Below are 15,828 nucleotides of genomic sequence, written 5' to 3'. Positions count from 1 at the left end.
CAATCAAATGTTAAACTTCCCATCTACGTGGCGATTGCCTCTCTTTTTGCTTTACACTTTGGGAACATATTGTCAAGTCTTGAAGCGAACAATAAACATATTTGACTCTTTTTAGAGCACTTGTTGGCTTGCCGTGACTAAACTTTCATGACTTGCGCTTAATCTTGAACACTCAGACTCAAATGTTGATCACTGGTTCCTGGGTTGTTGACGGCTTTGTGCCAAATGTACTTTGAATCTACTGAATGATCCATTTCTGACCACGAAGAAAAAAACTATTTCAATTTAGCTTCTGGTTTATTTGTGTATCTTGTTTTTGTACTTCCAACCTTACTGCAAAAAAAAAAATCCCCTTTAATGGTGCCTGATCTGAAGAAGTGTTTGGATCGTAGACTCAATCCCAAGGTCCTCAACACTTCCGGAGATTTAAGAGGGGTTTTGATTGGACAAACCTTCAATGAAACTCAGGGATTTGACTTAAGCTCAAGGTAAAATAACTAAAACCATGTTTAAAGTCTGATAATGAACGACCTGGTCTTTGTTTTAAAGCAAACCTTCTTTTACTTATTACAAATGTCCTGGGTGCATAAAGATAAACCGGGGTAGTAACGGTTTTAGGGGACCGATGACATCCTGTCTTACCGAAGGAGTGAATGAATCCACTCTCTCAGAGTAAAAAGATTTACCCCCTGGACAGGACACGCTCAAACACAGCCTGCCACTCTGATTGGCTGAAGCCCAGATGTGTTTTCCACCTTTCCTGGAGCCAGGGGATGCTGCAGCACCCACATGGAGGTATAATAAGCTCTTGTTCGTCTCTCAGCAGCTAAACTAGTCTGTTACATTGGATTTACAAAGAATTCCTCCCGATATGGAATGGTGCAGTGTATAAAATAATCACAAGATCCCTCATCAAACCCTTAAACACCACTTTAGCTCTCAGGTTTCAATCATTTTGAAGAGCTTTTTGAACCTTTGCTAGCATCCTCTTTGTTTCGTTTTACAGTGAACCATTCCACAGGGGTACCAGGTAAGGCCTCTCCCTTCTCTCTTCGCAAGTTGCTGGGCATTTGTCCATTCGCTCCTTCCCTACATTCGGTAATTTCTGCCCCCCATGGTGCCTCGACTTGAGTTTTTCTGATGCACGTCCTGCAATAAAAGAGAAAACACGTTTTAGCCACGTAGCGGAGACACAGACAAAGTGAGCAAGCTTTTGGGGGGAAACTATTCGCGTTGTTTGGATACTGAAAATAAAACTTGGTCAGTTTGGTAATTACTTCTGAAGTTACAATTCCTGTTTGCCTAATTTGAGTATCACATATTTTTCAGCAGGCTAACGCAAGTTAGCTGCAACGCTAACAATGCTAGCTGCCAACCGTCATAGAACCGAAACATAGAAACACACACATTCCTATTTCAGTTTGACGCAAAGAGAAGCAGAGGATTCCTTCAGCTTTAGCAGTTCAAAGAGTTGTAAAGCAAGTTAGCTGCAACGCTAACAATGCTAGCTGCCAACCGTCCACCTACAGGCTAAAAGACCTAAGATGCTATTTCCTCAAATACTGGTATAAAAATACACAATCATGTCCAAATATATCTTCTTTGGAGAAAAATGGAAACTTAGAAACACACAAATTCCTATTTCAGTTCGACGCGAAGAGAAGAGGAGGATTCCTCCAGCTTTAGCAGTTCAAAGAGTTATACAGCAAGTTAGCTGCAACGCTAACAATGCCAGCTGCGCACAAGCCAAAAGCCTAAGATGCTATTTTCTCAAACACTAGTATAAAAACACACAATCATGTCCGAAGATATCTTCTTTGGAGAAAAATGGAAACATAGAAACACACAAATTCCTATTTCAGTTCGACGCGAAGAGAAGAGAAGGATTCCTCCAGCTTTAGCAGTTCAAAGAGTTGAACTCAACTCTGTACACGGAGGTACACTGAACGTGATACGAGTGTCAATCTGTTATGGTGAGACGCCAGAATTTCAGCACATAATGTACAGTAGCAGAGTGGAGGTTCTGCCTGGGGAGCGGGAGTGCCACTGGGTCTACCACAAAAACCACTTAGTTCCTTCTCTTGCTAATGGTTTTCTTTTTTGAGAGAAGGGTAAAAAGCACACGGTCGAATCTTTAAAAGGATCACACTCTCCCGCAGGTTGGCATCTCGAGGATGAAACAGAGTCTGCATTTAGACCTCACGCTTTCTTTTTCCTCGGCCAAGAGATTACGATTTTGGAACGAAGACTATTTTAAATTAACTTTTGGAACTCTTGAAAGTGTCAAGAGTGGTGGTTGTATGGCTTTTAGAGATATAAATGACTAGATGGAATGGAAAAAATGACAATAAAATGAAATAAAGAAGCATCAACTGGCATGCATACCTTGAAGGATGAGTGACTATGTCCAGGTATAGGTCTCTGTGGGAAGAAAAGGAAGCCACTTAAATTAAATGGATTAATTTGTCTTGCTTTGCACTGATATACTGTCGCAAACTTGAACCTGCTGACCCCTTAAAGACGTCTTAGCATATAGACTGGAAGCCCGTTTAAACTGCCTTGGTCTATCAGAAAGTGCCCAGCGTTTTTATGTTTTATTAATTAGTGAGCTTAGGCAACAAAATCAGACATAAAGCTTTCATCTTATTTGTTTAATCCATATAAAACTGTCAAAGTTAAATGGCAAGAAAACAATTTCTCAGTCGCATGCTCTGACAGAAGCTCCCAGAATGTCAATCTTTTTCTCGTTATGCTAACATATTCTTGATGTTTTTGAGAGTGTATCTGTTTGGTGCTGTGCTCACCTTCTTGTTTTTTGTCTTGTCTGGCTGCTGTGCCGTCCTACGCTCTGTGCTCTTGTCCACTTTGTGCCCTGCGGTACTGACCTTAGGCGCTCTGTCTGTGTGGCGCTGTGCACGCACAGAGCGAGCAGCCTTGCTAGTCTTGGGCGGCGCACAGTACATCTCCAGGCGCCGCAGCTCACAGCTTTGGAAGCAGCACTCGTCCACGATGCCGCGTGACCGCCGTGCATTGGGGCCATAGCCTGGTTTACCTGTTTGGGAGGAGCGGCAAGGAGGAGGGGTTAGCTTTGGCAACAACATAGCTGGTCATTGCAAAGGCCTCCAGGAGTAGACCAGGGCTTTGAAGAAAATTTGACAAAGTGGATGAACAGAATGGAGCTACAACTTCAGTGTCAGTCATGCTATTGGCCCATAGACTTACATTGGAAAAGAGACGTCTGTAACTTTAATTTTAGTTTGAGGTGAAGCAACACTGAAATCGTCCTTATTTAAATTAGTAGATCTTAAAAGTTGTAAAACAATATTTATATTTTCACACAACATGTTTGAATATATATATATATATATATATATATATATATATATATATATATATATATATATATATATAGCTAACGGCCATATTTAGCATTACAAAAATGTGTTAGCGAAGGCGTTCGTAGAACGAAAGTTGCCAAATTACGCAAGAGTCTGTTACTGAGACATTTTCTCCAGATTTGCAGGAAAATGCCATTTTGGTGTTGCGTGTTTGGAAGATATTTGGCTTTTGAAAAATGGGTCCAATATTTTTGGTGAAAATGGAACTAAAACAAATCGGTCATTATCGGTATTCACAATCTCTTCTCCCAATAGACTCCTAAAGGTGACAAAACCCTCATGATACTGATACAGAAAACTGCAAATCAGATAGTTTTTTCTACATTTGCGTTATATCTGTTAGTGGTGATAATCTGTTAGCGGTGATAACGGTCTGATTCCAACTGTCTGATTCCACAGAAATACAAACAGCCTTAATGACATGGATTTCTTCTCTGTATAATTTATAGCGTATCACATTGCACACGATGGACCCTTTTTTGCAGCTGCTTCCCTGTAAAAAAAAAGAAAAGAAAAAGGGGGCCGCAGTCACCCAAACGTTGAGAATATCCCACTCAGCCATTTTGGCAAAGGTATCTTTTACACAGAGGCCCGTCCGGTAAGGGCCAAACCACAAGACCCTCTGGGCCTCCATCAACCTGCAGAAACCGCCGGGTGGGCTTCGAGACCACGCCCCTGTTGGCTGCGCCCCGCCGTTCATTCACATTTTCACTTGGCAGAAGCCCCGAGGACACAGTCGCTCGAGACGGTGGCCCGATCGCACCCAAGTAACCACCGGGACTTCCAGGTCAGAAGAGGTGAGGTGGAAATGTTGCGCTTCTACGTTATCAAAGATCAAAACATTATTTAAAGGTGCGATCCTCAGCTTGTTGACTCAGTGACCACATCAAGTTGCCATGATGCCAACACTCACTTCCTTTTTCAACCCCCCTCTGACACGCCTGCTCTTTCGGTGGCCTATAGAAGAACGCAGGCTCTCCATTAACAATTCCCTGCTCACCTTGAGCAATATAGCGTTGATGGGCTTTTCCCTGTTACCAAATAAAATAATAATAATTTAATATGGCATTTACAAGGAGGAAATGCCTTTCCCTCTCTGAGTTAATAGCTCTTGGCTCGGGAGCCTGCCAGTGCTGACAAAGTGCATTAACTTCTGCTCTCTGTCTGCCGTGTCCTGACAATGCTGTTCTGGACAGAGAGCAGCTCTCATTCAGAAACAGCGTCGTTCTCCCCGGACACAAAGATGATGGAGGTGTGAATGAGAGGGAAAGCTTTTCATGTTGCACACCAGGTAAGACTGATGCTAAAAATACATGGTGCACCTGCATTATTTAGGCCGCAGAAGAACCAGATTCACTCGGATCTCAAACTGCCAAAAAGGGATGTGCTAAATAAAATACGTAGATGACAAAGATATTTTGGCATTTGCATTTTCATTCATTTTCAGCTACACCTTTCATGGCCATGTATTCCACCTACTAATTCTTTCTTTTCAGTCATCTGAACAAACAAGCTTTCTCTTCCCTGCGGTGAGTATCATCAGTGGGACCGGCCTTGGCCGCTCCACCACCACCTGATATCGAGTAGAAATGTAGAAAGAGAGGAATATGACGTTCGGCCCTGGCCGGCGATTATATAACGGCTGCTGAAAGCCAAAAGAGGGGCGGAGCCTCGCTTCCTGGCCTGTTTTTTTTCAATCCCTCCCAATAAAGCCTAACAAATTAACATCCGCTATAATTCTGAAAATAGCTTGCAACCCTGCTGCACAAACAGCTGGAAGGGAGAGAAAAATCAGCTGGCACCGGTTGTAACATGTAGGATAATCAGCTCGGGCAGGTTTGGGAAAAACACGCATACAATAATCAGGTCTAAAAGCTTTTGGAAGGTTTTAAATGCTCCGACTCCATGGATAGCTGCCGTAATTCCTCGTAAAGAGTGCTTTTCTGTGACTGTCGTTAAACAAATGAGGGTAAACAGCCGTTTCTGCCAGTGCTGCCCGCCTCGCGGCCGGCGGAGGGTTTCAGGTCAGAGGAGGAAGCGTGTGTCAGCGTTTCAGCCGCCATGACGAGGCAGAGAGCAGTTGTGCAGTCGAGTGGATTTTTGATTGCTTGTGATTCAGCGTAAATATATATAAGGAATCAATGGCTACAGTGGTCCACTTCAAGAAAGTTAACATAAAGGAATATACCAATGAAAAAAGACCATTTACAGGATTTAGATGCAGTTCAAAAAGGTTCCTAATTTGCTTCATTGCCAAACTGATCCCATTGGAAGGCATAAAATTAGCACATGATTTCCACGTAGCATTATTACGCATGTTAGCCTTTATGCCAGGGGGTTAACGTCGTGAAACATCTTTCCCTCGTGGCTATTTGAAGGCATCGTGGTCAGGATTACAACAGGTACGTAAACTAAGTAAAATATGCACGATAGCGACGCAAAACAGGCCACAAACACGCCTCCGGGTTGCGACTTCTGTGTTTGTTTGACATGTACGCCACATTGTATGCTGCGCTCTTGTTCAGACAGTTCATACTCACGCGGATGCATTTACATTGCAGTCAGCTGAGACTACGAATGACATGCAAAAAGCAAGAACGCCTTTCTCCCAGCATGCAAAAGGACTGTTCTCTGCAGAGGAACATCCAACCTGTCCACGCGTTTCTGCAGCATAATCCATTTGTCCTCTCTTTAACTGTATGTTCAGTATGTTTCAAACATTTACAGTTTCTAGTATACAGAGTTAATTCACGACTTCTTTTACTGTACATTTTCAAAGTACCACCAAAAGTAGCATCTTTAAGGGAGATAAAGACAAATCGAGAGTTACTTGAGGGCCTGTGTTTCAGGTTGATCCTCTGTGCCAATGACTGCAAGGAAGAGTCAACCCATGCACGTGACAAGTGAATCTATCAAGGTAGTGCACCTTGACGGATGATGTCATACCGTACGCTGGCAAAAGTTGATCTCGGTGAAAGAATTTCGCCTTTTCTTGCTCTCACTGAAAGGAACAAAGGTGCTGCCTCAACATCTGAGGGGACTTTAAGCCCTTCGAATAAATGCATATCTGCACTGAGGCTAAGCCGACTACAGGCTGCGAACTCTTCAAAACCATCTTTCAAGTGCTCGATACTCCAAAGAATATCACTGTGGAGGGCAGCGCCAGCACCCGTCTGAACAGAAAAGCATGCGGTCGCACCAACAGTCCTCAACCCGTCACATTAAGTGTTGACCGAGTGTTTCATCTGACGCCACCGAGCGCCTTCTGGTTTCGCTGTTTCGACAGCCTCAGTGCACATAGCGTTCATTCCTCCAAGGAGCGGCACTAGATGGCTGGATTCCCCCATTCCAGAGTGGCACAGAAAGAGTTTTACAGCTCGGTCATGGTCAATAAAAAACCTGTGGATTCTTGGAGCCCGCGCGCCGCTCTTCCTGCAAAGTGTCAAGCAGTTTATGGCTGGGCAGGGACTATAAGAGCTGCTAAAGTCCTGGAAACTACCTCTTTATCACTGGTACCACAAAGAGTTTACGGCAGGAGCGAAGTGTCTCACTTAACTGCGCCACTGGAACCGTACCCAAGTACACTGCACTAGATTTAAGTGTCACAGCACTATCCATGTAGATCAAAATTATTAGAACTGATTGATTTTTTTAAACGAGAGCGCTTGGAGAGGGTTTACGTGCCATGGAGGTCTTTAACTAAACGATTGACAGACTCGAGGGGAGTTTCCATCTGTTTTTCTTGGTGTTCACATAGTTTTGGGGGTTTTATTGACAGGTGTGTGGAATCAAAAGCTGCAGACTGCAAAGGAAACAAAATGATCCTCCCTGTGTACCCAATAAAGATAAAAACAGGATCTGAGGTTAATTACGTGTGAAAGAACCCAGTGTGCTTGGACTCTTTGGTGGCCAACAGGTATCCATCACACACTATGTTAGACTGCGGTTAGACAGTGTTGCCTGCTGTCATCGTATCTGCTTTTGCCGAATTGTTGGTAGTAGAGCGAGTACAAGTGATTCATAGTGCGCAGGATGCTTTGGTTCCTTTCCAGCTGGAATAAGAAATGAAAGAACATGTGCAAGACTATATGAGGAAGAAGAAAGGATGCCAGAAAGGTCTACGATGTTAACTATAAACCACGCGACCTCTGTGTGGGGGTCCTGCATGGATTAAACTGATGGAGAGTTTCAAAAGGTAAAATACTGGTCGGTGTCCTCGAATCCCTCGTGTCTCAGATTCGGCTAATGTACAGATTGAAATCTGCAGGACGCCTGCCTGTCCTTTTCATGAAACGCCTCTTTGTTTTCCGACGAGCGGTCATTCACAGAAGGGTCGGGGAGTTTTTTTAGTTCAGGTCTTAATGGGAAAACGACACCTTTTCACAGCGATGGAGAGGACACAGGAGGTCTTTCTTCAGATCTCAGTGCCTTCCGCTGTGTGTTCAGGTCCAGTGTAAAACTAGGGAGGGAGGGGTGGGGGTCCTGATCATCCTGTAATCCACATAATCCTCTGGACAAGGCCGAGCTATGTGTGTGTGTGTGTGTTTGAGTGTGTGCGTGCATGCTTGTGACGTGTGTTTGCACATTCTACCTCCCTGCAGCGACAGTGGCTTTGAATAAAATTGACAGGGATAAACACTGATGAGGAAGTCTCATCAATGTTTCCTTTGCCTTTCCACCTTCAACTCACAAAGCCATCAGTATGAGCCAAATCCTTAAAAACACACAGAAAATACAACGTTTTTATACTTAGCAGAACTTTCTGTACCAACAATTTGCTCCTGGGCCCAAAATAATGGATTGTTCCATCTTGTCGTAATTCAGGAGAGTAAGATTTTATATATATATATATATATGCTCTCACTCGAGAATAAATGTGAATATTTTAGCAAGAACTGATAAAATATGAAGTGACTTAGGACTGGGAGCCACTTAGCACTCACATTTTGGCCAAAAAACTCCCATAACAGATCTGATTCATGGAATGAACATCGCAGTGAAATCACCCCACGGTCCTGCCTGCTAAAGCGTTACAAAGACAACTGAGGATTTCTAGGTCAGGCTAATAATTGGAAAAACTGACTACAGTGGTGTGTTTTTTTCTCCTTCTGTTTCATAGACTGCAGTTTGTTTCATTGCCTTAAAAAAAAAGAAGAAAAAAGAATATTTCCACCAACTAGTATTTAGTATTTCTGTCAGGGTTGGAAACCGTCCGTCTTTTTTTAAATGCAAGTGTGCTACTTTCCTGGTGACATATGTAAGGTGGATTGGCAAAAGCACCGTCAGCACTGAAAACCCACTGCCGTTGCAACACTTTTCTCTGGACACATTATCAATCAGAGGGCTGCCAAGTTCAACACGGCCAGACTGGAGGGGAAGAGTTCAGGGAAAAAGGAGCACGACCCCTTTGGCCGAGCCGCTCCGCCGCCGGGGTCGCATTGGACGACAGCGCCCTGAATGGATTCTCCAGATACTTTCACGCAAAACAGCCGCTTGGGTGAATGCGGCGACCCGAAAAGAAAGAGAGGAGACGGAAAAGGAACGACCGGAGAGAGAATATGAGAGAGCGAAGGGAAACGGAGGAAGACAGGGAGCAGCATATTTTCCAAAGGCGCTGCACCCCGCTGCTCAAAACCTCATCGTCTTTTCAGAAAAAGAAAAAAACTGATGGAGTGTTCGTGAAATACACCTCTTTTTCAACACAGGAAAATGTGGCATTGATAGATGGACGCAGTGCAGTTCAGTGACTGCGCAGTGTAAGGTAATGCGGGAAAGACAAACACATTCCCTGTACCGCAAAAAGGTCTGTTCCTGTTTAAGAAGTCTCCCCATGCAGGAGGATTCATGAGTTACATTGGCCTCCATTCAACACTTTCTCATGAGATGAATATGGACAGTAGTGCCGCACTTCTGTAGCCCGTGAGAAACATTTACAGAGCTGTAGTAAAACTCTGCCAAGCCAACACGTTGTCACATTCTCACATCGTCCGATCTCTGGACACGCTCAAACCTTGTCAAAGTCTTGAATCTTGGCCGCAGACACATGCTTGGGAACATTTGTACAAACCTTCAAACTGAGATATGAATCATAAAGCAATTGCAAGTCACCCCCCGAAGAACAAGAGAAAGTCTTGTTGGTGTTAAAGATTCATAAACCCTGAATGCGACGCGTCATTTACTCAAAAAGCGGCCTGTGATCACGTAGTCCACGATCTCCCGCCGCCTCTGCAGTCGAAATGAAGAGAGAACATGGTCTTTTTTGTTTTGTGCAAGCGAAGTGCTGCAGCGGAGGGAATCCAGAGACCAAAAAAAAGTCTTTAACTGGCAGAAAACTGGCAATGGAGCGGGCTGTCACGACCACTTCACAGCGTGCGGGCGCTGCCAGCGGCATCTGGACGAACAAGACTCGCAGCTTTGCAGCAGCTTGGTGGCGCTCCAGAAAAGTCTCTGGCAAACGGCAGCACAAGAGGGCCCCGCGCTGCAGAGAGTGAGGTTGACTGGTCCTGGAAAAGCTGCATGAAGGGGCGGAGGAATGTGGCGGCGGGGGGCAGCAAGGTGCACGGTGACACGACCTCCAGACAGAAATGTCGAATGATTCTGCGAAAGAACTTTGGATAACGCTCCGTGACATTTTAGGAATGGTTCATGTCAACCGTTTTTAAAGTGTTTCTACAATGTCTGTGCATGGAAACACCCCAAACCACGTAGGACATAGTCACGGTGAGGAAACACTGGATGAAGGTCAGGGAGAAGGTTAGGTGCCAGTGTGACTGGTAACACAAAGGTTCACAATCTCACAACCTTACTTTCTGTCTAGCTACATACAGGAAACACTACTTTCTCTACTGTTGCTAATAGTTGACATTGGACATACATCGTGTGCCACAAATCATTCAATATGAATCTAATTCTTAGCCATATTGGGCTGCGTGTGGTCAAGATGGTGGTCCAGAACCAGTAAACCCAGGAATCACGTCTATTGATTGCTGCAGGAATGAGTCCTAAAGCTGGAAATGAGTCAGCATATTTTCAATTCCGGTTCCCTTGTCTCGAAGTCAATGTTTTGGTTTTTTTGGCTTTTGTTTAGATGCCTTAAATAAGTTCTGTGGTTAAAACAAGCTGAAGGGATTTTTAAAAGTTGTTCAGGAAATCATGCGATGCTGCAAAAATACGTCATCCCGAAACAATAGTTTACCTTTCATCCAATGCAGGAAGTAGTGCAGTCTTTATGAAAGCACATGTAGCATGGAGGGTTTGGGTGGTGGATCCCTAACCATATATACGTTGTCATGCAGAGATCTCTTTTTTAAACGTTGCCGTTGGATGTCACTGAAGGTTACCTGGGATTTTGCTTTGTTTGGTACCATGAGCAGGCGCTAAAGTGCCGATGTTCAAGTTCACCCCCCGAAATCTTTGCAGGGGGCGATTTGTTTCTTCAAACACCAGCAAACACTTCGCTGTTTGAAACGCCAAGAAAGGTGTGAACAGGTGCACAGAAGGTTCACGAGAGGATTCGGACGAAGAATCTCGAAAACCACATGCAGCCGCGAACAGTTTCAGTCAAAATGGACAGCGGATGATGACATTCATGGTCCCCAGAGAATGAATCCTAAGTAGGTTTCCTCTCTGGCACCACCATGTGGTTCTTCGTGAAATGTCGGATAACTACGAGATAGATTCACACGAAATATGTCACTTGAGGAATAATTGTAACTGTGATGATAGTTTCTTGCATTTTCCTCTAGCGCCATCGTCAGGTCAACCTTTCAAAGTGTGTCCAATTCAAGACACCGGTACGACACTTTGGAGGTGCGTAATTTAGAACAAAATGAAGGTTGAGGTTGAAGATGGCCGAGGTCTGAGTGCAAAGGGGCAAGAAGGGAGTGAGCAGTGGGGAAGGGGTCACTTTAGACCGCTGGCCATCGCGGCTGATGGTTTATTTCTCTTTCAATGGCAGTGTATTTGCATCCATAAAGGCTGCATGGGCCCCTGCTATACTATTGCACTGCTGTACTGAGGCTGGGATTCACCCCCACTCCCTCGGCCCCTAATCTTCCATCCGTCACCAAGTTCTCCAGAAGGTGTATCTAACCACTCCAGGTTCAGGTTGAGGCGAAAGCAATCAATTACTGGAAAAGAGAACACTATAGATCCTGCTGATTTCCCACAGAAATCTTATATCTTCTTTTCTTTTTGAAATTGGCAGCTGACAAAGTCCACCACATGTGGAAAAGCTTTCATAACTTTGGGATCGAAACCAAACCATTAATAACGGATTGTTATGTCAAAAACGGCACAGGAGTCACCGGGACAATCAATTAATGTAGAAATGTTCAAATGATTTTTTTTTTTTTTTTTTAGGGGAGATGCGATGCTCCTCCGGGACGTTCCGCGCAAATTGTCGTAATTGTCGGATGTCAGCCAAAGAAATGTGAATAATGGGGTAAAAGCTCAGCTCGTGGGTTTGAGCCAGCTATACTGTAAATGTCCAGTCACACTACTCGTCTCTGACAGAAGGATCAGGATACATGTCCTGAGAAACCCTGGCAGCCGGCGGAGCATTGCACCTAACCTCGGCGTCGCTCCATATATCCTGTGCTGTTCTAGGATGGGTTGTACCCTTAATGGAAAAATCTGAGATTTAAATCCTGGATTGTTGGTGGAGGGTTTTCTTTGGGTCGCTTTCTCTTCTCTGGTGGAAAAAAAAGAAGAAAAAACTTCACTTTCACTGCAACATTCAGTTTCTATTCTACCCCTCCTCTTTCTTAGAGATAGTTAGCCAATTTCCACTTAAAGCCCTTCGCCCGTGCATGGGTAAAAACTGCAATTTGCCACCAACAGCATAGTTAATTATCAGTCTTCTATATTTCATTTAGGGGTTGCATGTTCAAAATCTGGGCTCTTGTCCATCAACGAGAGTGGAGCATTAAAACTGTTGAAAATGTGCAGGGATGAACTTGAAGAGAAGATGGAAGAGCGATGAATGGAAGAAGAAGAAGAAGAAGAAGAAGAAGAAGAAGAAGAAGAAGAAGAAGAAGAAGAAGAAGAAAGGGAACATTGATGCAGGAGAAAGTCAAGACAAGATGTCAAAGCGGCTGCTTTTTTATTTATGAGCTCGCTGGAGGTGGAGAGCTCTGGGACAGATACAGCCAACCTTTATGAATTAATAAAAAGGTGCACTTACTGAAATAAAAGCCTCTCTCTCCACACACAAACTGCAGCGTGTCGACCAGCTCCGCCCCGCACAGGGTCTCTGGACCCGCCCTGGTTGCCGTCGGAGTCAGGGAGAGGACGCACAGCAGTAGTGAGAGGGTGTGGCTACAGGAGATACAGCACATCGCACTCTGCAGCACAGGGAGAGAGAGGACAGCGTTAAACACACAGCCAGAGAGAGAGAGAGAGAGAGTTTCCCATATGACACTCGTGGGCTCTGAGCACATCTGCTGTGACAGTTGGTGGCTCAGTGCCTTGCTCAATGACACATCAGTGGTGGCAACACTAAACATTTCCCCACATAACCAAACATTGAACCCAGTGAGCTGGAGGCTTGCTTCCCTATAACTTCCAGGGGAAATATAAGGAGAAATTACAATAAAAAAAAATGGCCGTGGCCACAGATGGTAACTTTACAAGGAGTTTGGAGATGTGGAGGAAAATGTATTAAATTTAAACTTCCACTTGGTGCCAGAGTCAAAGAGTCAAACAGGAGGTGAGCAGCTCTGATGCTCCACATTGAACACACACGTTTCTCTCCTTATCATCTCTCAGCCCCTGCACGTCCTCGTCCGTTAATAACAGTCCATATTAATCCATTCAAATTAAAAAATAAATACATAATTAATCACCCTTTGGTAACGCTGCTTACGCATTTCCCGCCTCGTGCCAAAGAAGCAGCTGTCAGCGCGTTATTACGCACAGAAGTTAACCAAAAGTGCTTCAAATTTCAGAAAAGCAGAAAAAGAGATGCGAAAAAGCGCCAGGGATCTTTCCGATCCAAACTGTGAGATGGAAAACGGCTCCCCCGCCAAAACCCAGCCGAGGAAGCCGAGTGGGCCAAATATACATAATAAAAAGAATAAACACAGGACACTATCCATCTGCATCACAACCCCAACCGCGCAAGAAGTATTTCATGTTAAGGCTCTCCTCTCCCTTTGCCCCGCATGCAGCCTCAGGTTAGATATTTAGCGCTTCATAATGCACACTCAGCAGTAATGACTTTGAAAGTTGCAGAGCTGCATTTGGACTTTCTGGAGAAAAAGACGCACAGAAGCAGTGAGAACGAGAACCCATTCATCCGAGCAGAGACGCTCATGCAAGAACAGAGAGAGGGGAAAAACAGTCAATTTAAGCAGAAGGTGGACGATCATTTGTTATCTGTTGGGAAAAAATAAGTCATTAAACATGCAGAATAGTTGCTCTCTAACTGCACAAAAAAAGGATGAAAATCAGAATAAATCCACATTTGTCATGCATTTAGAATCCGTAAAATATTCCAAGTGAAACAAGTGGTGTTCCAGTTTAAAGTGAGGATGCTCTGTGCAAATAGTGAGCAAGGTGATAATGTATAGTGTCAAAGGAAAGCAGGTAAGTTACCTTGAAGACATCACATAAATGCCACTGAAAGGAAAGAGCGCTAGACATCCCCACGGGTCTCCGCAAGACAAAGCCCGGCGAAAAGGAACTTGTTTGAAGTCATTAAAAAACGGGGAGAAAGAGGATGAGATGCGGGCAATGTCACATCTCAATATTCCGACTTTGTTCCATTGCGCAGGCTCGTTTTGGAGAAGTGAGATTTAGCGAACAGGAGACGGATTTAGAGAGAAAATCCCTCACATTTATCTACATTACACAGACATTTTCAACAGGAAACAGCTGGGGCAGCATTTGCCTCCTACTCGTCCTAAGTTATTCATTAAGGATTTTGGGCACATATTCAAATAACGTCATTTCTCTTTTTTTTTTTTTTTTTTTTTCTTCTTCTCAGAACGGGATTGAATTTTGATCTCTCTAAGACTTGGTTAGTAGTTCAGATCAGCAGCAGCAGCAGCAGCTCACACTCACACAGCACACTATTCAAGGCGCTGAGAGCTCACGGAGGAGAAGTTAAAGACGAGCTGCAGCTTTTCATGCGGCTGCTGCTTGTTGTGCGTAATTTGGCACCGCGTAATTCAACAGCCCTTCTATCCCAAGTCTGATTCGATTATAGCTGAAATTCATTAGAAAAACTGTTTCCCACTCAGTCGCCACTGTGCTACTGACTTTAATGCCGAATAAAAACAAAATGAAAAAAGCTGAATACATGTGAACTAAAGTGAATGTGAAAAAAGTGTTTTTTTAGAGCAAATATAAACCAGAGATAAGCAGAAAACGCCTCATCCGAAGTCCTGTTCACTTTAAACGTTGTGCTTCTGTGCAGGATTTACTGCTTTTTCACACTCTGTCTCTGTCAGAAGGCATTGCTCTGGTTTCTGTGTTGAAATTGAGTCAGTAAATGCAGCTTTGTCTGCAAACGAGATCTACATGGACACAAATGTGGAAGAACTGTGTGAATGTATGACCAAGACCAGAGGTGTCAAAAGTATTCACATTCATTACTTAAGTAGAAGTATAGATACTAGGGTTTAAAAATACTTCTGTAAAAGTTGATGTATCAACTCAAGCTTTTTACTTAAGTAAAAGTGTAAAAGTACTGGTTTCAAAACTACTTAAAAGTATAAAAGTAAAAGTAATGTAAGGGGATTTTTTTCTTCCATTAAGGACAAACTCTTAAGCCGCGTCTCAGGGGCCTATAGTGCACTACGCCACCTCCCCCCAAACAATCATTTTTATAAAGGCCATAATGACTATAATGTTTTAAAATGTTCTGTTGAAAAATGTGAGATGCACTAGGCTACCCGTTTCAGCTGCATATATGCCCATTTAAAATGATCACAAGTACCATATGTGTACTACTGAGCATTAACATGCGTTTCATGGAGTGGAAGACATGATAACTATTGCCTATAAGTATTGTGCAAAATAGGCGGCAAAATAGGCGGCAAAATAGGCGGCGGCGACTCCGTCACAAACACTTAAAGCTGTGGTTCTCAAACTTTTTCTGTAAATAACATAATTGTGTGACTCATCTGTGCTTTTATAAATAACAAAATAAAGAAAATTGCAATCACTTTCAAGTAAATCAGATTGCCCCATCAGACAATGTTTTGTGTAAGTTCTATCTGTGCAAAAAAATACTCATATTTAGTTACTACTAAATAGCTCATTGTGGAAAACAATAAGCTTTTAATTTGTTTTGCCAAACAAAACAGAATGAGTGCAGATATGTGAGCCATCAGGTTGTATCAGTATTAGTGGCTGCAGTGAGCCGCTTTCCTCGACACATATGTTATAAACGGGGTTGTAGATTTGATACGGCCTCTCTCAATTC

The 15,828-nt window shown here is 43.6% G+C and overlaps 1 protein-coding gene across 1 annotated transcript; it reads right to left on the bottom strand.

Moving 5' to 3' along the window:
- Window positions 1-1,089: 1,089 nt before the first annotated feature.
- igf1 (insulin-like growth factor 1) lies at window positions 1,090-14,042 on the bottom strand (the record flags this gene model as incomplete). Its single annotated transcript, XM_079236474.1, has 5 exons — window positions 1,090-1,149; window positions 2,386-2,421; window positions 2,805-3,052; window positions 12,583-12,742; window positions 13,995-14,042. The coding sequence occupies 5 exons, from the start codon at window positions 14,040-14,042 to the stop codon at window positions 1,090-1,092; spliced, it is 552 nt and encodes a 183-aa protein (XP_079092600.1).
- Window positions 14,043-15,828: the final 1,786 nt, after the last annotated feature.

The sequence above is a fragment of the Taurulus bubalis genome (genome assembly GCF_910589615.1).
Source record: "Taurulus bubalis genome assembly, chromosome: 20".
NCBI lineage: Eukaryota > Metazoa > Chordata > Actinopteri > Perciformes > Cottidae > Taurulus > Taurulus bubalis.
Note: the sequence above shows the minus strand (reverse complement) of the source record. Positions and strands in the feature narration are given on the sequence as shown.